General features: G+C 25.1%; 1 protein-coding gene across 1 annotated transcript; it reads left to right on the top strand.

Moving 5' to 3' along the window:
• The first annotated feature begins 180 nt into the window (after positions 1-180).
• LOC145843936 (uncharacterized) lies at positions 181-11,600 on the top strand. Its single transcript, XM_082951218.1, has 17 exons — positions 181-302; positions 579-626; positions 2,069-2,215; positions 4,635-4,734; positions 5,072-5,199; positions 6,275-6,410; positions 6,699-6,819; positions 7,346-7,566; positions 7,669-7,817; positions 8,194-8,310; positions 8,382-8,523; positions 8,657-8,751; positions 8,866-8,961; positions 9,019-9,138; positions 9,273-9,608; positions 10,430-10,514; positions 11,273-11,600. Exons 1-17 carry the CDS (start codon positions 204-206, stop codon positions 11,302-11,304), a joined length of 2,172 nt encoding a protein of 723 aa, XP_082807344.1. The 5' UTR covers positions 181-203; the 3' UTR covers positions 11,305-11,600.
• Positions 11,601-23,638: the final 12,038 nt, after the last annotated feature.

Below are 23,638 nucleotides of genomic sequence, written 5' to 3'. Positions count from 1 at the left end.
TGACCACCCTGTACTTTAATCTGTATAACATCAATTTGAAATATGTACTTCATATAAACATTATTACTTTACAGTTTTATTTTGCTGTACTATAAAGCAGTTTAAGATTTTTAAATCTATTAAAACATTGTTTTAATTATAAAGACCATTCAATGAAAAACTTAATGTTTCTTTCTCAGAATTTTGTATAAAACTTTTTTAAAATGTTTCATAGAGGAAGCAAGAACAACATTAAGAAACCAGGGTTGCTAAAGACTCGTAAGTTCAAAAAGAAGACTTCTGTTATACAGCCAGACTGGGATGTATGTTGTATTTTTTTTATTTGATTTTTTACTAAATAAAAAAATTTAAAATATAATTAAAACTAATTTAACTGACTTAATCAAAGTTTTTGTTATAAACTCAATAAATTAATTATTTGCGTGTTTTACATTTTCTATGCCTTATTAAACTTTCAATTAAAAATATACAGTATTCAAGGAAATATAGATTAAATTATTTAGAAAGACACATTTAAAATAAAGTTTTTTGAAAACAAATGAAGTGCAATTTTGTTTATAAACTTTTCTTTTATACAGAGCACTAATCAAGACTTGAGCATACATGCAGCTTCTAAAGAAGAATTAGTTAGTTAAAAATTTTAAATATTAAAAGATTCACCTTATTACCTAATTTTTTTAACTATATATTTTAAATTAATTTTTACAGTAAATATTAATATAATGTTGTTTTAAAAAAACATAAACAGTTAACCATTTGCACTTATTAGTTTTTGTTTGTTTCAGTAATACAACTACAATAATACCAGTTTTTTAAATTGTAAAACGGTTGAAAATAAAATTTATGTTTCACTAGCTACCTAGTCTTAAAAAGATGTTTATTTTGTACTCTTAATAGTTTTTTTATTTACTTGTTTAAAAAAATAAAATTTAGTTGGTGTATTATCATAAAATATTTGAAATTTTTATATTTTAGTATTTTTATATTTAAATGTTATAGTTTAAAAACACAAAAAAACAAAAAGTTTTCTTTTAATCGAGTTATTGCACATAGTGATCAAAACATATATATATAATTTAATTAGCCTGTTCTAGGTTCTCACATTTCGAATTGTTATATGGCTGCACTTATGTTTATCCATAAAATTTAAAACTTAGATCAAAAATATCAATATTAAAAAATATTGTTTATAAACACAAAAAGTTCATATTTGTAAACTAAGTAAGGCTTAAATAAATAAAAGTTGTAAGATAAATTTTGATATAATTTTAATAGTGATTGGGATTAACAAAATATATAAAATATTCTAGTTTTTTTTCATTTGAAAAATTGTTTAAATTAAAAAGTATTTTTAAAAACTATTTTTAAGACTAATGCACAGTGTTTAGATATACATAAAATAAACACAATAGTTTTAGATTGTATATATTTTGAAATAAGTTATGATGTATTTAGGTTATGATTGAAAAATATACAGTGTTAAACATGTGCCTCTATATCAGGGTTTCCCAAACTTTTTTGCAAATGGCCCCCTTTAATGAAATTGAAAAAGCCATGGCCCCCTTCAACAAGATTACTCATAAACTACGATAAAAAACACCAAAAACCTTTTTTTTTGCTCTTTGTCTGCAACTCAAGAATATCTAGTGTAAGTTTCTAGCTACCATAAAATACACATAAGACCTTTTTTTTTCTTCTTTGTCTCTGCAACTCAAGAATATCTAGTGTAAGTTTCTAAACTACCATAAAAAAGACCTTTTTTATTTTGCTCTTCATCTGCAAATCAAGAATATCTAGTGTAAGTTTCAAATTATGGCCCCCTGTGGCTCCTCTACTGCTCATGGCCCCCCTCTTCCATCTTTGCAGCTCGTGGCCCCCTGAGTATCTGTCATGGCCCACTTTGTGAAACCCTGCTTTATGTTTATAAATCATAGCATGCAACTGTATTCTATTTTATGATGTTTTAAATGCAAAAATTGGTGATACTTCATTTTTTAAAAATGTTTTATATTACTAGTTTTACTAAGTTATAATACAAATAAAATGATAAACAAATTTCTTTTAATAGCAACGCCGAAAGATTGTGAGAAAATCTAAAAATGCTGATGCTGCACGGCGTGAGTTGAAGGCCAAAAGAGCAGGAATACCTGCCAGCTTGATGGTCAGCCCGTCGAAACTGCAACTTGAAATGAAGAAACTTTCTATATTACGAAATGTAAGCTTTGATACTATCTTAAGTTAATATTAGTGTTTACATTAGTCCTTAACTTAGAAGTACTTTTAAAATTAGTAGTTTTATGTGATAAAAATTTGTCTTAAATAGTGAACTTTACCTTGTTTTTAAACTTTTTTTTGTACTTTTTGTTCATAAACGCCTAATAGGAAGTATTGTTATACCTTACAGGTTTAACAACTTTTAACTTTTTGTTTGTGTTGTTTAAAGTAAAAAAAAGCATTGATATAGTGTGTCTGTTAAAACTAAATGTATGTACTTTAGTCAACATCAGCTATGTTTAAACAAATAAATTTAAATTTCATTTAAAACTAATCTAAAGTTTTCTAACCAACGTTTTGAAATTTTTTCAAATGTTGTTTATACTTTTGCATTTACCTCTTGTAGCTGAAATATTTCTGTATATTTTTATTTCTGGCTAGTGTTTTAAAGGTTTTATTTATTCATATTTTATTATGTTTTAATGTTTTAGTGTAAGGTTGTTAAATTGTAAATTAATTTGAATAAATAAACTTATACATCTATGTTGTATAATTAATTACACTACAAGTTTTAAAGTTTTGTATTTGATGTTTAAACTAAAGGTTCCAAACAAAATACTTAAGTTTTTTGATAATCCTTTAACAAATACTTTAAGAAAATATTTCAAAAACAGTCTTTAGTTTGTTATCCTTGAAAAAGTTTAGACTTTTCTCCAACCTTGATTTTTAGTTATTTTTATTTATTTGTATTAACTATTAAGTAACAGCTTTATTTGACTTCAGAAAGTTAGAAATACGTATTTTGTATTAAAACTGTACAAGCAGAACTAATTGTAGAATTTTGTTTTAAAGACAAAAAAGTAACTAATGAAATTAAATAAAAAAATAGTAGTAGAAGACTTAAAGGGCAAAAAAAAAACAGAAAGGATTACAAAGAATTCCTTAGAATTAGAATAAGCAATTTTATACTGTTCAAAACCTTTCTTTTTAAACCTTACTCTCAGTCAGTAATTTTTTTTTTTCTTTTTGTTTTTTTAAATATATACTTTTTTTCAGTTTTTATTTATATATATATTTTTTTATGTTTATTTTTACTCTCGTGCAAAAATGACCCTTCGTGCAAAATTGCAACTCGTGCAAAATTGACCCATGGTGCAAAATTGTCTTCGTGCACTTTAGTTACCTCGTGCAATTTTTTCTTTGAGCAATTTTGACCCGTTCCCAATAAATATATGTTCTAGTTTTTTTATTGCCATTATTTTGGTTAAAAGTTCTTTTTTGTTACACTTGTTTTAATAACAGGGTTGTCACAAGCTTAATCTGTTTTGTCACTTTTGAAAAACTCAGGCAGACTTGGGCCTACTTTGGCCAACTCAGACTTACTTGAATTTTTTTTGAAGTTTTTCAAAAACCCAGGCTGTAACGGGCTAATTTGAATTTGTTTTATAAAACTTAGGCTAGTTTAAAGATTATTTGAAAAACTCAGGGTAGTTTGTTTGTATGAACCTAAATAAGATAGGGTTGATTTAATTTTTATCATTTTTTTTTAGTTAACTTAGTTTGATAGCTTATTTAATTAAAATTTTAAAGTAAAGTTTTACGTCTTGTGGCTAGTTTTAATAAAATAAAGTGTTAAAAACTTTGTTTTGAGTGTTGAAATTAAAGTTTATAGTGATCACATAAGCAGTTTGGTTAAGCAAATAAAGTTAGTGTTACTAAGTTAATGTACTATTATCAAATTTTAATTATAGTCTGTGAGGTGTACAATATATTTAATACTTTTTTACTTAATCGTTTTTGTTAATTAGAATAACTGTTTTTAAACTTGATACTGCTGTATTACGCACGATAAACATGGTTACTCTTAATTTGCACGTAGTACACACACTTATTAAATTACCTACGTTTTGTATATTTTGATTTTTTGCTTCTTCACAAAAGTATGCCTTATAATGGTTTTCAAGCATAAGATTATTTGCAAACCTGTTTTTGGTATTTTTTAAATGGAATATAAAAGAACAAATTTCTAAGAAAAATGAAGCATCTTGAGGTTTTTTAATAAATTATAGGTAGTTTATAGTGACCCAGACCAGTTTATATTCACTCAGGCTACTTTTTTTTTGCTTCAATATCTGAAATATCAAGAGTAGCAACCCTTTGATATTAGAGTATAAAAAAACTGTTGTACCTCCAAAAATGATCAAAGTCATTAGGCATTTTAACTTATCGAAGTTTTTAATATGAAAAGTATTTATTACGAATTCAAACAGTTACTAAGATTTACCTCTGAGCAGATTATCAAACTGCAGTTTTTTTTCAGATAGAACATTGTTTTTTAATATTATTACTTTTTTAAATTTACTATAACACATCGGAAGTAATATACGTACATAAAATTAATAAAAATACTATTTATAAAGGTTTTGTACGATCAAAACGATTTTAATGAAGTTTTGAGAAGGGCTGATGAGACCATGTCTTCTGTGAGGAGTGGATTTCATGAAAGTAGCTACACTAACGGTAAGTATTTTATTATAACCAACTTACTATACTTGTTTGAAAATCAAGAATATACTTATTTTGTTACATATATATTGATAATTTTTATGGTCGAAGATAACAATAAAAATATTCTTATACAAAAGCTTTAAATTTTCGTTTTAGAAACTGTTTAACAAAAAATACAACTAGTTTTGATTTTAGACTTATTATTATTTGTATAAGGCTTTGAAGCTTCGTTTAAATATCTTACTAATTAATATTTAATACTTATAATTTTTCTTTATATACTAAAATTAATTTGTAAGTTTTGTTATTATTTTTAATTAGTTATAATTATAAATTAGTCATACAACAGCTCATTCAAATGTTACGGTAGCTCCTGGTTACAAAAACAAACAAATGATGTTGAATACAAATGAACAACCTTCTAGACTAGATGCTTTGTCTGGTAGTATTATGGACGAAACTGCTCTTAACGATCAGGTTTCTAAGTTTATTTTAAATTATTTTACTATAAATAAAACATAAAGGTTTGTTAGCCTCATGGTATTTTAATAAAGTAGTATTCTAGGTATAAAAGATAACCTCTCAAATATAAGTTATTTGTGTTTAAGCTTTAAAATAAATTGTTTAAAATTATTTTAACTATAAACAGACAAGAACTTAATTATTATTTTAGTCATAGATTATTTTCAATGAGTTTAAGAATTTACTTTATAAAAGTCATTCTTACACTGTATTTTAATTTTCATACAATATAATGTGATACCTTTGAAAAAGTTGAATTCTAAAAAGTGAAAGAAAATAGGTTTCAAGTAAAGCTTGACTTTTAACTTTAAGTATCCTAAAGTTTTTACCGTATTCCCATGTTTACTGGTAATTATTCAAAATTTGGTTAAAAAACAACTTAAGTCTAGAACAGGATTTCCCAAACTTTTAAAAAAAGTTCCCTCTAAAGAAATTAAAAAAGCTATGGCTCCTCCAACAAGATTACTCAAAAAACTACCATTAAAAACACCCAAGACTTTTTTTGCTCTTCATCAGCAACTCCAGAATATGGTGTAAATTTCAAATTATGACCTCATGCCCCCCCTCCGTGGCTCCTTTACTGCTCATGGCCCCCTGAACATCTGTCATGGCCCCGAAGGTCCGATTTGGCCCATTTAGAAAACCCTGGTCTAGAATAAAAAAAAAAATATATAACTAACTTGTACAATGAGAGGCCAGACCTCTATACACTCTAAAATAAGTTATACAGAATCTACTTTGTAGATGAGTTGGAAGATAATTGGATTTAAGTATTTAATTTTCTAGTATTGTAAGTTGATGTAACTGAAGAAATACAAACAATTCCTGTTAATGACTAAGCTATAATTACCTTTTTCTCTAACCTACACTTGTGTTATGTGTAGTCTACAGTTCAACCACGTTAAATTAATTAGACAACATTTAATTGTTTATTTTCAGAAAACTTCTAATAATAGTATTTAGCTCTTAACTGCTGTTCAGATAAAAGTTTTAGAACTGAAAATAAAATGAATCAAACAATACAATGTAGAATACATACGAAGATCAAAGCGAAGATGATTTTGATTCAAAATTCCAACCTAAACTAAATTGTGACCACTACCTTCGTTTGTTAAAACATGCGATTGATAATGACAAAACTTTGAACGCTCCAGACCCAAGTTTTGGTAGTTATGTTGATGTACGGAATATACATAAGTTTTCTTCAATTAAAGTTTTTTATTTAAAGATACATATTTAATATTTTATTATATTCTTGTCTAAAGCTAGTGTTTACAAAGTATTTTAGATTTACACATTTTTAATATACTTTGTTACCTGAAATTTAATAATTGTGTACACTATGTTAAATACTAAAAATATTTACATTAAAGCAATTTAGTAAAAAATTATATTTATTGTTTTAGTAGCTGGTGATTTTTTTAGGTAAAAATATAAACATTATGTAATATTAGATGCAGACCAGTTTAAAACGCCAGAAAAAAAGAAAAATGTACAGGCTCTAAATGGAACTGTTGAAGTCAAAAGAGTTAAAAATAATTTCAATGTGCCAAAAGATAATTCAAATCTTACAAAGTAAGTTGAATAAAAATTGAAAATTTCTCTTATGGTATATTGCATACACTCAAAAGTGATTTTTCATAAAAAAAGTTTGATTTGAAAAGTTATAAAAAAAAAGTTTAACTTTTATAAAGCTTTAGAAAAACACTGTGTAATGTACATGTATTATGGGCATTATAATTTTATATAGTTTTGATAATTTTTTAGAACGCTAAAATATTTAGTATGTCACAAGTTTTACAATGTCTTAATTTTTTAGAATGAATCTTAAACAGTTTTTTGTTAATAAAAATCATTACTAAATAATAAATAAAAGTCAATATTAAGCATATAATGAAATCTAAATTAGGTATTTATATCTAAAAAAAAATTAATTTTTACTTTATTTAAATATTTAATGTTATAAGCTTGAAACTATTGATGTTCTCTTCTCAACCTCATAATTTTTATCTATTTGCTACTACACCAATAAAACTTATATAAGTAACATAACAGTTTATATTTAACATTTACACATTGTAAGTTATATTCAAAAAAACAGCGCAGAGGTGATTCACAACGAGATCACGCAAATATCCAAAGACGCTTCTAAGGTGAAGCGCAGGCTGCACGAAACAACCAATCAGCTTCCACCTCCCAGCATTTCAGCCAACCACATCGCACCACCCAACATATCTAGTTTCGCGTCTTCTTCTTCCCACCAAAACGCGCCACCTCGCGCCAACATAACAAAGTCCAACATGTCTTACGACGACATGCAAGGTTTGCTGTGAATTTTTTCTTAGCATAATTTGTTTAAAAAGTAGCTTTAAATTTAAAACTTAAATAATAACTATGACGTATCTAAAGACCAAATGTTTACAGACGCAATGAAGAAGGTCGAGGAAGACATGCAGGTTTTTGGCGCGAGGCGAGGGGAAAACCCTGAAAACTTGTCGTTTGGTGGCGGGCTTTCCGGCTTCACCAAAACTCTCCTTCACGCCATCACTCGTCTCATTTCCTACGTTAACGAGGTTTGTTTCGTATGTTTGTTACAAAAATTTAAGATTTTTGAGTAAAAAAAGGAGAATACACTGCTTTGTCAGTTTTATTTTGTTACTTGATAGTTTTTGTTGTTTTAAAGAATTTTCAGTTTACATACATTACTTATTACCATAACAAAGTATAACTGTAATTTATATTTTAATTATCATGGTATAACTAATAGTTTTATTTCAAACCTACATGCAAATTTGAAAATAAATTCGTTGATTAACTCATGATGAACTTATTATTTTTATTCTTTTAGAATTTAAAATCTATTTAACGATTTTAAAGATTATATCTAGTTTTATCATTTTATGCTTGTTTGAACACATTTTTTCAAAGACTACTTTTATCTAAATAAAGGGTGAACTGAAACATCAAGACCTAAAAAAGACCGTTTTGGACATGAAGTCACAACAAAGCATAATATCAGCTCAAAATGATCAATTGAAAGTTCAGCTTGATTTAGAAGCAGCTAAGGTTTACCTATTATATACCTTCTTTAAAAATATTAAATGCTCATCTAGTGTTTTATATTATTTGTACTTTAGAAAAAGGATCACGAAGATGTTATTTGTGAATTGAAAAGCATCATACAAAACGATAGAAATGAATTTGCTAAACTGATTGCAGAAACTAGAGAAGAGATAAACAGTTTGAAAAGTGAACTGAAAGATTTGAAAGACAATCGTGGTTTTTACTTTGTTATGATCTGAATTATTATAACCTTAGATAAGTAAAGTAAAAAAAAAACTTGCATTTTTTAAAACTAGGCTTTGTAAACTATGTAGATATAGTATGTCAAGTACTTACTGGTATTTTACAGTTAATACCAACGACAAATTCGTAGAAAATTCTCTTGTCTGTGAGAAAGACAACGCTGAAGCAGATGAATCCTCCAGAGTTGTAACTCCCAAAAAAGTAAATTTTGTATTTTTTGAAAACAGTTGATACACATAAAACTAACCAATTGTGTTTGATAAAGTTAAACAAGTCATCTTCAAAACTTAAATAAATCTATTTAACTAATTATAGGAAGAAGTTGTGCCAGTGCAACCAGTAATTGATCCGAAATTAAAAATGGACATGTTGAGCTTGCTAAGCGCACTAAAGGCTGAAAAACCTGCTAACGTTTGTTTGCATTGGTTTATAGTTTTCATAGTTTTCGTTTATTGATTTTAATTTCAGGTGCAAGTAAAAGAAGTACCAATAGAAGAAACTTCGGCTGATGAAAATCAAATTAGCGTTCTTTCAAACGAAAACAAAATATTTGAAGACTTAAAACAGCCAGAGCTTACTGACTTTGAAGTGAATATTTAGTAAAATATTTCTTAAAATAAATTTAAAATTTCAATTTTTTCTTGTCAGCATTTCAAGCAGGCAAAAATTATCAGATTGCATTTTATCAAAGGTCTAAATCTTTTACGACCACTTTTTTTTAGATTTCAGATGTTCAGTTCAACCAAGTGACCAACCAGCAGCAAAGTCATCCTCAACAAATACAGTTCGATATAAGCGGGCTGCTGGAAAGCGACGAGTCTAAAACATTGTTGGAAAACAGCAACGCGGATGCCACTTTGGTCACCAACGACGATACCATGGTAACGCTTGTCAACGGGGTCACGTGCGCTGCTTCCCCACCTGCTCCGGTGAACACGTCGAAAGTGGTCAAGGTGCAAACCAACTTGCAGCTTGACTTGAACGAGAAGTGTGAAAATGATTCGGACAACTCGAAAGACGATTCCTCGGTGGCCATACAAGCTATTAGAAACGATCAGGTACTTTTTTATTTTTATGTTTTTGTAATGAAAAGTGTAGCTTTATTCTAAATAACTTTTTTTTTTCTATGTATAAAAAGTTTAGAAACAAATTGTGAACTTGTTACTTATAAAGTAAAAAAAAAATTACCAGAAATTTTAAAATGATAATTTTTACATTGATCTTAGTTTTTATTGTTGATGAAGCTTTTTATGCCACTCGAATTAAAATATATTAGACTTGCTATTAGAATAAAGTTAGTATAATAAAAGTATAACGTTAAGTAGCGTTAACAAGACTTTTATAACGTAAAAATATATACTTGTATACTTGTAAAAAATCTTACTTGAAACAGGGTTGCCACCCCATCAAGCTTATATTAAAGTTTTTAAAAGATCAGGCTATCTTAAATTCTCTTATATTTTTTTAACAGTATCAGCTTGTTATTAATAACATTGTATTTAATAATAATAATAATAATAATAACAATAATAATAGTAATAAAAATGTATTTGATATATAGTAACCTATGTATTAATTTCAAATATGAAAAAAATTTATTACTTATTTTTTACTGAAGAAAAATTAGGACATAAGATTTATATGCACTCGAATTTCAAAATGATTAGCCTAGTAAAATATAAACTTTTCTAATATACTGAGTTTATTTAGAAAATGCTGAGGTTTTATACTTTATTTGCGAGCTTTAGTGAATAATTTAATAAAAATCTGATGAAAAAATTCTCTTTACAAACAAAGACTTACATTAAGTCTTTTAAAACATTTTAGGTTGTTCTATATCTAAACATTTCAATTATATCAGTAATCATTTCGTTTACAGATGAGTTTGGAAGATAGAATAGCAGAATTGAATCGGCAACACAACGAAGCTAAATGCAGGCTGCACAATTTGAGAAGACAGAATGGTTTAGTTTACACTGTTGCTTCTCTTGATAAATTTGAAATTTTAGTTTGTACTACTTATAGTACAATTATTATTTTTTCAATTAGAATAAACAAAGTAAAGAAAATTAAAACTAGATGCATGAAATATAAAATAAATACTTTTTAATTTTCTGGAAAAAACTTTTGTTTATTGCGTATTTAAACCGTGAAGTCAAGTTTTTTCACAAAGTAAAAAGACTCATTTTTATTTTAACTGTTCTAACAGAATGAATGTTAAAGTAATTGAAAAACAGTTCATAACTTTATCAAGTATAGATAAATAAAATCTACAACTAACATATGAATTTTCTTACACTTTAACGCCATTTAAAATGAGTTTAAATTTTCCAGTTTACAGCAAAAAAATTTCGTATTGTAAATACTACGTTTTTCAGGCTATATACAAAAGGAATCTTACATAATAATAAAAATGTTAAATATATCTTTTCATAAATTACATTTCTGTGAAACGAAATGGTTTTAATTTAAATGATGTATCGAATTAATTTAAGTACTATTGTACTATGTCACTATCAGCTATCATAGAAACATAAATGATTCTTAAATTAATATTGGTAACAAATGTTAACATAAAATACTTGAAGCCATTTTGTTATGAATTAAAACATAGTTTAGTCACAAACTAATTTTGTAATTTAACAGCCTTTTAAAGATAGATTTAGTTATTGCTTTATTTTTTATTTTTTTTATTGTTTATAACTCAACTTATTTTTTGCAGTAAAGGTTCTTGAAGAAATGCAAACAAATTGATGAGATCGAATTGTTTTATTAACTTCAAGTTTTTCTTTATAAAATATTTATTAAAAAAAAAGAAGAAAAAATTTCTATTAGTTGACCACATACATTTTCGTTATAGAAATATATGATCTCAAAACTTTTATTTTAATTTACACTGTGACTCTTAAGTTCTAATTTATGTATACTCTTAATTTTTTCCCTAAACTTTGACGGTTTATTTGACTTCAATACTTTCTTAAAGTTATTATTTATTTTTTATTTTTTTAGAACTACCGTTATAATTAACTAACTATAAAATAAGTAAAATTTTGAGCTTTAATATTAAAAAACTATTGTATTAATACGTACTAAATATTTAAATTATTTTTCGCTGATTTTTATTTGTATCTAGTAGAATTTGAAAATTGAGACTCTGTAAACAAAAAAATTTAACTGTTCGTAATCCTTTGTAAAATTGAAAACAAAATAAATTATTCCTTATTTTTTCTTAACTATTTTTCAAACTCTAATTGTATTGCAATGTTTTCCAAATGCTAGTAATAAAGAAATTTTTTTTTGTTAAAAGTTAGAATAGTATTTTATTTTTAGTTCAATTAGCACTAAGTAAAACTTTCAATTTTTTTTATAGAACTGACATAATTTGAGACTACAAAAATGTTAAGTTTTATACTCTAAAAGCTGGAAATTTTACTTACAGCTCAAATTAAACAGTTTTAAAAAATAAAAAGAAAAGTACATATTTGTAAGTATTTAATTAGTTATGAATGAAAATTTGGTTCAAGTTTAAAAAGATAAAAGTTTGGTAATTATTTTGAGCTAACTAAAAAAAACTTTTTACATATCTAGTTTCAAAGAGCTTTTTAAAATATCGCGCTTTACTGAAATTCATGAATAAAGTTATAAGTTTTACAAGTATATTGTGTTGATAGAGTTTAATTATTATTTAATTTATCAAGATTAGTTAACAACTTAGTAAGATAAAATTTCTTAACAAGCATTTGTTTTTTAGCCTTAAAGTAAAGTTTAAACTTTACTATGCTATACATTTCCTGATAAATTATTATAAAAACTGATAAGAAAAAATTACATTAAATATCTTAAATTTTAAGATCCTCCTTTCTTGGCAACCCAACTATATTAAGCAATCAAATTAAGAAATTAGGAACTGCACTGTAAAAAGCTCTTTTTTTCCTTGAACTAATTTAATGCAGAACTTATTTTTAAGGTTACGAAATTAACTTTAATAACCTAAGCTCAAAGATGAAGCTTACAAAAATAAACAATAGTGTTCTAAACTAGTATTTATTCAAGATAGTTCCAATACGAAGAAAAAGGTTGAGGATGATTTAGATTATCTATTTTTGGAAATTAAAATACTAATATTTTATTAAACTAGTTGAACAATTTAGATATTTTAAATGAAAAACAAAGTTTTAAGTCAGTATTCTATCTCTCTCTAAAAAGTCACATGGTGCAAAATTTCTAAATGTTTCAATGCCATTTTGATTCTATTTAATGAAAGAAGTTAAATTATATAAAAAGATTTATACAAATAGAGCTATAATGAGAAATTAAAGAAAACTTATTTAAGTAAAAAATTAAACAGAAGCTAAAATAAACAAAAGTTTTTTTTTACAATTTTTGTTAGTTTTGTAGAACACTTATATTGATTATAACATCTAATAAAGTCAAGAAAATTTTTTAACGTTGAAAATGTAACATTAAAAAAAACTTTTTTGAACATATGTCGACGACTATATTTTAGATTTTAATTTTGCCCAACTAAAAAAAAACTAAAGAAAAAATACTATTACGTGACAAAAGTATACTGATTTTTCATTTCCACCTTTTTCAACTGAATATCCAAAATACATCAAAATTTAGTTTACAAGTTTTAGATTTAAGCTATACAATAATGGTTTAAATATTTATTGAACGAAAAAAAAGCGCTCAAAGTATTTGGTTCTTGGACCTGATGCACGAAAAAACCCTACGGTCATTGAGTCGCACACCATTTGGTACCTTTTGACGTCTTTTCCAGGACAGCTGACAGTATTAGTATTTGAAAAGGATAAGAACAGTATCTTAAATGCTGAGTGTATGAATTTTTAGAATCACTTAAAATTACTTACTTATTGTTTTATTATGTTTTTGTAATGTACCTTTCAACAGATGCCTTAGTGCGAAAGTAATTACGTTAAACTAAAGGTTTGTTTAGATTTAAACATCGGATCCTCATAAATATGCATTTCTGATGAGTTATTATAAGAATGGAACCTCTCGTTTTCTATCGCGGTTTATTTTTTGTTGGTCTTAATATTTAAAATACAAAGCTAATAGTGCTTCCAAAAATTCAAGTTCAACATAAAGGCAAAACAATGTATAAAACAAATATAATACTAAACATGATTCTTTTGTGTTCTTTGTTTGATTAAAATTATTCATAGGTGTAGTAAATGCATTGGTTTAGGAACCAAAAATGTTTGAATAGTTAGAAACGAAAACTATTAGCTCACTAATACATAAAATTTAAGTCTATTTTGCTTCGAAATACAGTTGTTATGGTTTAATTGTCATTATTTATATAAATTGGAGTAAAATTATCGTTTATAGCTTATAAACGTTAACATATTATAAACTTTTTTGTGTTTAGCTAAAAACAAAAAACTAACAACTTAATACATAAAAAAACTGGAAATTACTTTTCTAGTATACATTGAAAGTATTTGAAAAGCTGAAAAATCCACTGTACAAAAAAGTCTACTCTTTATAAAATAATCAGATATATGTTTTTTTATAAAGCTATTATACTGTGATTAAATATTGTTTACTCATATTAAGCTGTACATTAAAAAAACTTTAAACAGTTATTAAATATAATTAAAAAAAAGTGTTTGTACTAAAAAAAATTAAACTTTCTGACTATCAGAAGTCAGAACCTTTTAATTTAGATGCTTAATTAAATTTTCTGTAACTTAAATAAATTTCACTATTTGTTTCAATCATCTAAAACTAAAAAAAATCTAAAAAGATCTAAAAAACACTATTACAAAAAAGGTAAAAATCAAAAGAATAACAAGAGAAAACGATTAAAAAACTTTGTGGAATATGTAAAAAAAAGAGTAAACTAATTACCACATAATAATCGAAAAAAACAGTCTTAATATTTCAATGTGTTTTCCAACAAAAGTTTTCTCAAATTTTATCGTTACTACATAACACTAATGACAAAAACGTACACAAATCTAATACAAAATAAAGTTTTAAAGTGAACATTAAACAAGCTTTTGAACATGTAGGTGTGCATTGTCTATTCTTACAAAATCTTAAACTGTTTTATAAAGGCATAAAATATTTAATAGAAAGTATACATACATACTTATTAGATTGTTATCAGTTAATGACCTCTGTTAAATAAATTGAGTGTGGTAATATAGTAGTTTTCAATCAATATTCTGATGAATTTTGCTTTTAGCTCATCAATAAGCTAATCATTTTTGAAGAAGTATGTTATGTTACTTTTTCATATTTTAACATAAAAGAGTAACCATATAAATATTTCTATATGATTTTAGGTACATTGGCAAATACCTAAGCTAATTTTAAGATAAATGTTTAGGTAGTCTTCTAAACTAACCCTAATATTTGAGCAAAATAATTATAAGACGTAAAAAAGTATTTATCATAGTTTAATTAAAATAATTATGAATTTTAGTTTATATAGTTTATTGAACGAAAAAAAAGATGCTCAAAATATTTGGTCCTAGGACCTGGTGCACGAAGAACCCTTCGGTTATCGAGTCGTAAACTACTTGGATACCTTTTAACGTCCTGTCCAGGACGATTTAATTTATGATACTTTGTTAAAACTTTGAATAAATATTTATAGAATATGTGCAAAACTAAAATATGTAAAGAAAAAATAGAATAAAGTCATATCAAAAAAAAAACTAAGTTTATTGTATCCAAAAACAAAGTAGTCTTCAAAAACTTATGTAGTCTTTTGATTATTTTTATGCTGTACTTGCAAAACTTTAAGCTAAAAATGAATAAAAATGGTTATTAATTTAAAATTTCACGTCAGATTTTGCTAAATTATCTACACATGTTAAATTATTTATCCTGAAAACTTGACACCTTAATTCAAATTTGAAATAATTTTTTTGCTTTTGTAGCTATTTTTTTCTAAAAAGTTTTTGATTTTCAAACTCATTATTTAAAGATTTATAAAATTAATTTTTTATTTTGAAGAAAGCTATGTTATAATCTTTTAAGTTATTAAAAAGTATTTTTTTAAAGCAGTGAAGTTCAAGTTTAAAATACTTTAATTTATTGCTTATAGCTTTTTCTTGTATTTCGATTAATTAAGTTATCAGATTACACAGTGAGAAAATGTAGAGTAAAACTTATGTAGGTGAAAATGAAATGGAAATAGCTTGAAATCTCTAAATAAATTAAATTTTGACAAATTTAATGCTTATTTAAAAAGTTAATTTTTAGTTATTTTTTATGCCGAAACCAAAAGTTCTACATCTTTGTATTTAATTGACAACTCTTGAACATAAAAAAGTTCTTGTTTTTTTCACAGTATTTAAAAATAAACAAACAAGGTTATAAATACATTTACTTATACTAAGTTATGAAAGTTTTTTTTTGATATTAATTTTGTACAGTTAAAAAAGCTCTAGCTTGTCAACTAAACTTTTAAAAGTATAACTCAAAATTTTTCTCTTTATCGTAATATTTTTTTAATCAAAAATATGGGTTAAAAAAGCTACAAAAACTCGACTTAAATTCTACTAATTAACTACTAAAACTTGTTTAAAGTTATGCTTAAGCTTTAAGAACCTTATGGTTAATTATAAACTTTATAAAATAATTTCTTTTAGGAAATATTGACTGAAACTTATCTAAAAAAGAAATATTAAGCAGTTCCATTACAACTATACGTAAATTCCAGTAGATAAAATAACGCTTAACCCATAATTTTATACTTTTTATATAAAAAAAGAAACAGTATTTGGAAATAATATTTAAGAGCTTCAATTAAAGTCTAACTTTAGTTAGTCACTTAAAGTAAGGTAATACACGAGTTACTCTTTTAAAAAACTAAAATTAATTGCACAAGTGTTGCACAAAAATTATTTTAAGTTGCATTGTTTTTGTTAATTCAGTCGAAGCAAATTTTATTTGGTTTTTAAAAAGGTGATTTCGTTTTTGATTAAAAAATCAGACTACTACTAGTTTATTTTTTAAAAAAGGTGTATAAACAACACATGATCATTTTTGTTATAAACTTTTAAATTATAATTTAATTTAAAGTTTGAAACATTTCACTGTTAAAAAACTAATAAACAATTAAATTAAAACACCAATATAGTTTTAAAATTAAATACAAAAACAGTGAACTTAATTATTTACAAATTAAATAAGTAATTTGTTGGAGACAAAGTAAACTATTAATTTTAGTTAGTGATTAGAAAATTAAGAAAAATAGCTAAACTAAAGTTATTTTCAATTTTGTAATTTGTTTTTTTAACTGAAATTAGGTTTTTATGTGTTTACTGTGAAACATACTTTAAGTATAAGATTAATTATTTAAAAACCTTAAAGTGTCGTGAAGTCAAGTTAAACGTATTACTTATTAATAGTGTTTTTGTTAAGCTTCGTGAGACTTTTCAACTAAATTATAAAATGTAAAAGTTTTTTAAGAAGTGGTTTGCTTAAAATTGTTTTTTTTTAGAAAAGCTCAAAGTATTTTTAGTTAAAATATTTTGAAATATGTTTAAATGCAGTTGTACAAACTCAAAATTTTGTATATTTAACTGACTTATAGAAATTTTTAATCATTTAAGATTCTAAATTTTTAGAAGTGTTTTTCAAATTTTTTGATTTATAAAATGTGCATCAATTATGGAAAACCCCTTGATATTAATTAAGATAAAACAATTAAATTAAGTCAAAATATTTGTTACACTAATTTTTTCTATGATAAGCTCGGTGGATTTGGTCAATTTATCAAGCCAATTGAACATTTAATTCAAATTTCCTTATGTCTATCAATTCAAAACGCATTGAAAAAATGAAGTTTTCCCTTTAATTTACTTTTTGAAGTGTTCCGCATTTCAACATTGAATTTCTTTTGCTACTTTCTAAGGTTACAACAAGACGTCTTCATCACCAAAAATATTGATTTTATTGATCATTTTTTTTTGCTTACCCGTGCTGTAGATTTGACATGTTTGTTTTAAACTTGTAAACTTTTATTTAGTTTCCTCTATAATTTCCTTCCGCTAAAAGAAAACAATTCAAAGAGATCAAGTGTCATTTTAAATTTGACTTGAGCAGCCAATTAAAATATCTTGTCGTTGCATTTTATCTTATTTTATAATAACCTTCTTTAGGAAAAATTTATATTAGTTTGAAAAGTTAAACGTTGTAAACTTAGTTGTACTTTGCTATAAAAACTTAAGATCAAGTGCTATGCGTTGATATTTTTACTAGCGTTATCTTAGATCATTTAGCATTTTTTTGTGCAATTTTTAAAAAATGTCCAAACTTTAGATCCAATAATTTTCCTTATCTTTAAAGCTAACTAAGATTTTTTCATTCTAGAGAACGCTCCTTTGACTTTAATTAAAAAATTCATTGGACTGGGTTTAATTTTTTGAGTTGGGCCCCTTAGAAAAAATGTTAATTTTTTTGGATACTTTTACTCCAACAGATGTTTTAACCAGAAACTATTAATTATTATTTTTATCAAAATTTCTAATATTTTACTAATTTATACAAATATGCCCGATTGTAAATTTCAAATACCCTCAATTTTCTAACGGTCAATAAAGCAAAAAAAAAAAAAATTAATACACTTAATTACACCTATTTTAAAAGTTTTATGCTTTTTATTTTATTTTAACTGTTTTAATAAACAATGAACTTTACCGCAAGATCAACAACAACAGCATCCGAGACAATCCTACGACCGGTTTCGTCCTTATTAGGACTCATCAGGCAGGAATAGTCGCTGTTTTAATGTAAGACATGACCCATGCACATTTTACTAAAATTATCATTATTTAACCATTATTTGATAAGAAATATGATGAATTTCATATTCAAATAATGATAATTTTAGTAAAATAGTCATAATTAAGCGTATTAAAGAAAAAAGTTTAAAAGATTTTTTTTTTGCTTCAGTGACCGTTGGAAAATTGAGGGTCTTTGAAATTTAAAATCGGGCACTCTTCATATGGGTAAAAGTTTCATTTAAAATTATACCTAAAAAAAATTTTTCAATTGTAATCAGCGGTTGTTTTTGTTTTATAGAATGTTAAATCTGACTATTTTTACAATTGAAACTTTTTAACATAAAGATTTTTTATAAAAACAGCTTGAAGTGTTCCGAAGTCAAGTTGTTATTTATTAATAATGTTTTCGTTTAGTTTCGTGACACGGTTTACTTACAGCCTAAATTATTCAAGTTAAATTTTTTTTTAACATATGAAAAACTTAAATAAATAATAAGCCAAATGGGAATAATTTATTGCATTAAAAAATTATTTATATTTTTATAAAACGCAAGTTCTATTTTATCACTGAATAAAATCATCCAGGTTTTACTTTCAAATAAATTTTTTATCTACAATTTGAAAAATTAACTATATTAGTTTTTTAAAGTAATAACTTAATACAACTAATTTTCTAAGCCTTTGATATTTTAAGAAAGTGTTGATTTTAAAAGAAGTACTAAAAAAAGTTTAAAATAACAACTGAAATATATATATGAGCTGATTTGTTATATATTAAACGGTATTAAGTAAAGAAATTACTATTAACAAACTAAATAAAATTACTTATAAAAGTTTACTAAAAGTTTTGTCGACTAAACTATTTATAAACGTTAATTGTAGCATAAACGATTTTTACTTAAGCAATTGGTATATTTTAGTTGAATGGAACAAGAAAAAAAACTTTCAAAGCTTGTTTTTAACTTGACCATCAACTTGTTTCAAACATATTGAACATTTATGTTTTAGTTATTAAAACACTATTACACAAGACTTTGAAGTTTTTAGACTAAAACTTTGTTTTACTAGTCTTTTTTTAAGTTTTGTTTATGTAAGTTTTTCCATAATTTGATAATAGCTGAACTAAATTAGTAGTCAACATTTGTTTTTAATAGCAACAAAGATCAAAACTGTTTATGTATAGTTAAATGTATTTTAATTATTTTAAAAATATGTTAAAATTTACTATACTTTTGTAGTTTAAAAAGATTAGATTATCTAAAAAGATACACTATCTAAAGAAAAACCTAAACTTAGATTAGTAGTTTTAAATAAGTTTATTTTTGGAAAAAGTGCTAAAAAACAAGTTTGCAAACGAAAATTTATCTTGATTTTATAAAAACAAGTTGTGATTTTGAAGACATGTTAAGGAAAAAACTTAAAATTTTTTACAGCCTACAGCTCCGTAGGATAATCGCTAAATCTTAAAAAAATTTCACGATTTTGCATCACAACCAACTAAAACAAAGGTTTTATATTTTAGCCTTACTACTCAAATTATTATCAAAAAAAAAAAGCATAAACATAGATATATCGTTAAAAAAAGTTTAGTAAATTGTTAAACTAAAATATCAAAATTAACACTGTTTTTAAAGACTGGAAATTATATAAAAGTTTGTTAACTTAATGACTATAAGAAAATTACAGAATCACCAGACCATAGAAAATGTTTCATAATAAACAAATTTATTATTTTTAAGTTTTTAAATAATAAAAGCAGTTTTTGTTAGTTTTTCAAAGAACAGTTTTTTATATAATATAACCTATCGTGGTATGTTTAAAAATAGATTTTTTGTTCTTTTTACTTGCTTATATTTAAAATGCCTAAATAACTTTTTTTTGTCTCTTAAAAATTAAATAAAAAGAAAAGAAAAAAGCAATTGTTATTTTATTTATTCATTGATAATAAGATCAAACAGTTTAAAATTTTATGTTAAATGATTTTTGCTGCATAATAATATTGTCTAAATGATACAAGTTTAATAACTTAGTGCTTACGTTCAAAAACATTAAATAAAAAGTTATATTAAAAAAATAAACTTTTATTTGTAATTTTGTATATTAAAAAAAATTATACTTGTTGATTAATTGTTTTGAAAAATTTTCTAGGTACTTGAACAATGAACTAGATTAAAAAAAGTGTTGTGAAATTTACACTTAAAATACTATTTCAATTTGCTAATATTATACTAAACTATATAACAAACAATATAGGGACTACATAACTAGTTTTATTTTTATTTATCTAACGTTGTTGATTTTTATTTATTCTTTACTTATTAAACATGCTTTTAAATATTTGTTATTGAAGTTAAAAAATTGTATTCTTTGTTTTACTTTCCAAACTGGGCCCTTAGGCATACTTTAAAATTCGACTTCGATTATTTATTTCCATTTGTTTAGAGTAAATACTCGATATATCTTAGTTGTATGGAAATTAGACTGTTTTATCAGTAGCAAAAAACAGTCTTAAAATGCTTTTATTGATAACAGCAGTAGCTAGATAATAAAAACTCAGCCAAACTCAGAAAAGTAATTAGTGAATTATGACACAAACAGCCTGATGACAGGGTCCTAGCTGCAGAATGATTTTAATTATTAAAACTGCTGCATAATGTCGGAACCTTGGGCACAAATATCGATTTGTATGTTTTGTGCTTATGTTTGAGGAAGTTTTAATTTATGCGCGTTTTGGCAATTCGCCGTTGCATTTCCGAAACTTTTTATTTATTTCTTCATCTAGGTCGGATATAAATTAAGTGCATAAAAAATAATTTTAGATATACTGTTTTTTTTAGTTGCTTTCTTATGTTTTTTCTTTTAAATAAAGGACGGTTCTCATTATGCATTGACAAACTTTTTTGACTGCAACCTTGAACAAGAAAACTTTAAAAATTAATCATTATATCTTTGTGCGAGTCTTAGCAAAACAAGAACTACTTGAAATTTTAAATGTAAAGTTCTTTAAATACACATCAAATGCAGTATGCTTTTCAGTTTGTTGGTTTTTAGAAAAAAGTTTTATTTTAAGTAACACATATTGTATAAATAACCACACAGGTTACGAAAAACGTTAAAGTATTCGAGATTATTGTTAGAAGATATTGGTTCAATATTTAATTAAAAAACTCGTCAAACTTCAATTCGTGTTTTCATGTAAAACACAAAGAGAAGCTGCCTGTACAACTTTCCTGCTCTTCATTATAAATTCATAAAACTGATACTTTCTCTGTTTAAGAAAAAGGATGAAGACTTAAAGTTTAATTAAATAAGCTCGAACTGATATTTTTTATATAATGTTAGTGTGTGAGGTATGTTTTTGTTAAGTTTCGTAAAGCAGAATTTGTATGATAGATAAAATACATCTCTGACAAGCTTACTTTTATTGTATAAGTTTTTGTTTTGATACTGAAACAGACTAAAACATTAGAAAGAGTTAGGTATAGTATTAATGCTTTATTAACTATTTTAAATTGATATTTTTATCTTTATAACAAATATATCTTTATTTCGAGTTGTAAAATATATACACATACGCATAGGAAAAAATTATCAGGTTTTGTTTGTTTAGACAAATTCACGTTCTTTCTAAAAGCATGTGAGCAAGCTGCTAACCATTAAGACTGAAAAACAAATAATGCAAGCTACAAGAACTTTGTCACTGTGAGCTCACCACGCACAAAAGTAGTTTTGCACTTTTTTTTTTTCTAAATTACTACTTTTTTGTTTTAGTTGTGTTAAGGGTTAGCACAAAAGCAGAAAAAAATCTTGAAAGGTTTAGTCTTTATTTGTACCAAAATATCATATTTAGTTTAAGAAAGTACAAAGTTACATGCTTTGAAGTAATAAGTTAAATATTTATTGAAAGCAGCTCATGAACTTTTGTAATACATAAACGGCCCTTGACAGCCGCTTGACAAAGTCATTAATTTAACTTAATATTGTCAAGTGTCGTTACTGAAATAACTTTTTATTGCTTGTATACTTAAGAAGTTTTATCGGTGTGAGACGCGACTGTGCTACTCCTTAGTTGTCGCAATCAAAACAAAAGGTTGATGACGTAATAGTGCTTTGTTGAACTACATCTTTTAAAAACATATAAGTCTTTATGTCGAAAACGAGGGATAAAACGATCAGATCAGAAGCAGCCCACAAGAAGCAGTTTGTTTTTATTTCTTATGGCTTTTTAAAAAATATTTGTAAGTTATGTCGAGACAGTTTTTAAGTAAAACATTAAAACGTAGCAATTAATGTTCTGTTTACTCTAGTACTACATTTTACTAAAGTTTGTTCAGTAGCAAAGGGAAATTTGTTTAGTCTATACAAGTGTGTATGACTATAATTTATCACTGTTTTTATTATTTTATTTTGCTCATAGAAAAAACTTTTAAAAAATAAGTTAAGTTCTAATAGATTGAGTTTAAGTCAGCAATGAAAAAATTAAAATTTAATGTTTTTTATGCTTTTAGTTTTACCAGTAGTAAGAATATGCCTAAAAGAAGTTATATACAGCCGTTATATAAAGTAGCAATAAATTAAACGACCACATTGTTTGAAAGTTGCTGCAAAACTGTTTGAATAGCTGAGTATGCAAAAAAAAAAAAAAGAATAATAACGTACAATGTGATCAACAACATTTTGTAAACCTGTAAAGTAGACTGCGCTTTTTATATTTATATATAGTTTTAATAATGAAAATAACTTGAAATAAACGTGTTTTAGTACAAAGCAGTATAAAATAAGCTGTTAGTTATATTAATTGCTTAGATACAAAAAATAAAAACAGAAAAAACAACTATACAAACCAAAAAGTTTAGTACGTAATAAAGTTAGATATTTAAGTTAAGAGAATAAGCATGCGCAGTTTATGGGAAAAGTAAAATTAATATAACATCATCAATGGTTGTGTTTGAGTTTGAAATTGAGAAAAATGATGCTATTTTACGACCTTAGTAATTTTCGTCATTAAAAGTTTTCTTGTTACATATTATTACTATGTAAGTAAAAAATCGTGCGTAATTCTATCGAAACTTGATGTAAATCATATTAAAATTACAAAGTTAAAAATATCTTTTAAATAATTACTTTTATTAAAAGCACTTTAAATATGATAGTTTTTTTAGCTAACCTTTGAACAATGTACAGCGAACCTACGTAACATAAAGAAAACCCTGCCTAAAGTGAACTTTTTTAAGATAAATAAGATTGAAATATAACATTTAACACAAAAAAAAAATTCTTAAAATTAAGTTTTGTAGAAATTTGTAAATTTGAACTAT

This window comes from Thalia democratica, chromosome 1 (genome assembly GCF_965202585.1).
Source record: "Thalia democratica chromosome 1, ktThaDemo2.hap1.1, whole genome shotgun sequence".
Classification (NCBI taxonomy): Eukaryota; Metazoa; Chordata; class Thaliacea; order Salpida; family Salpidae; genus Thalia; species Thalia democratica.
Note: the sequence above shows the minus strand (reverse complement) of the source record. Positions and strands in the feature narration are given on the sequence as shown.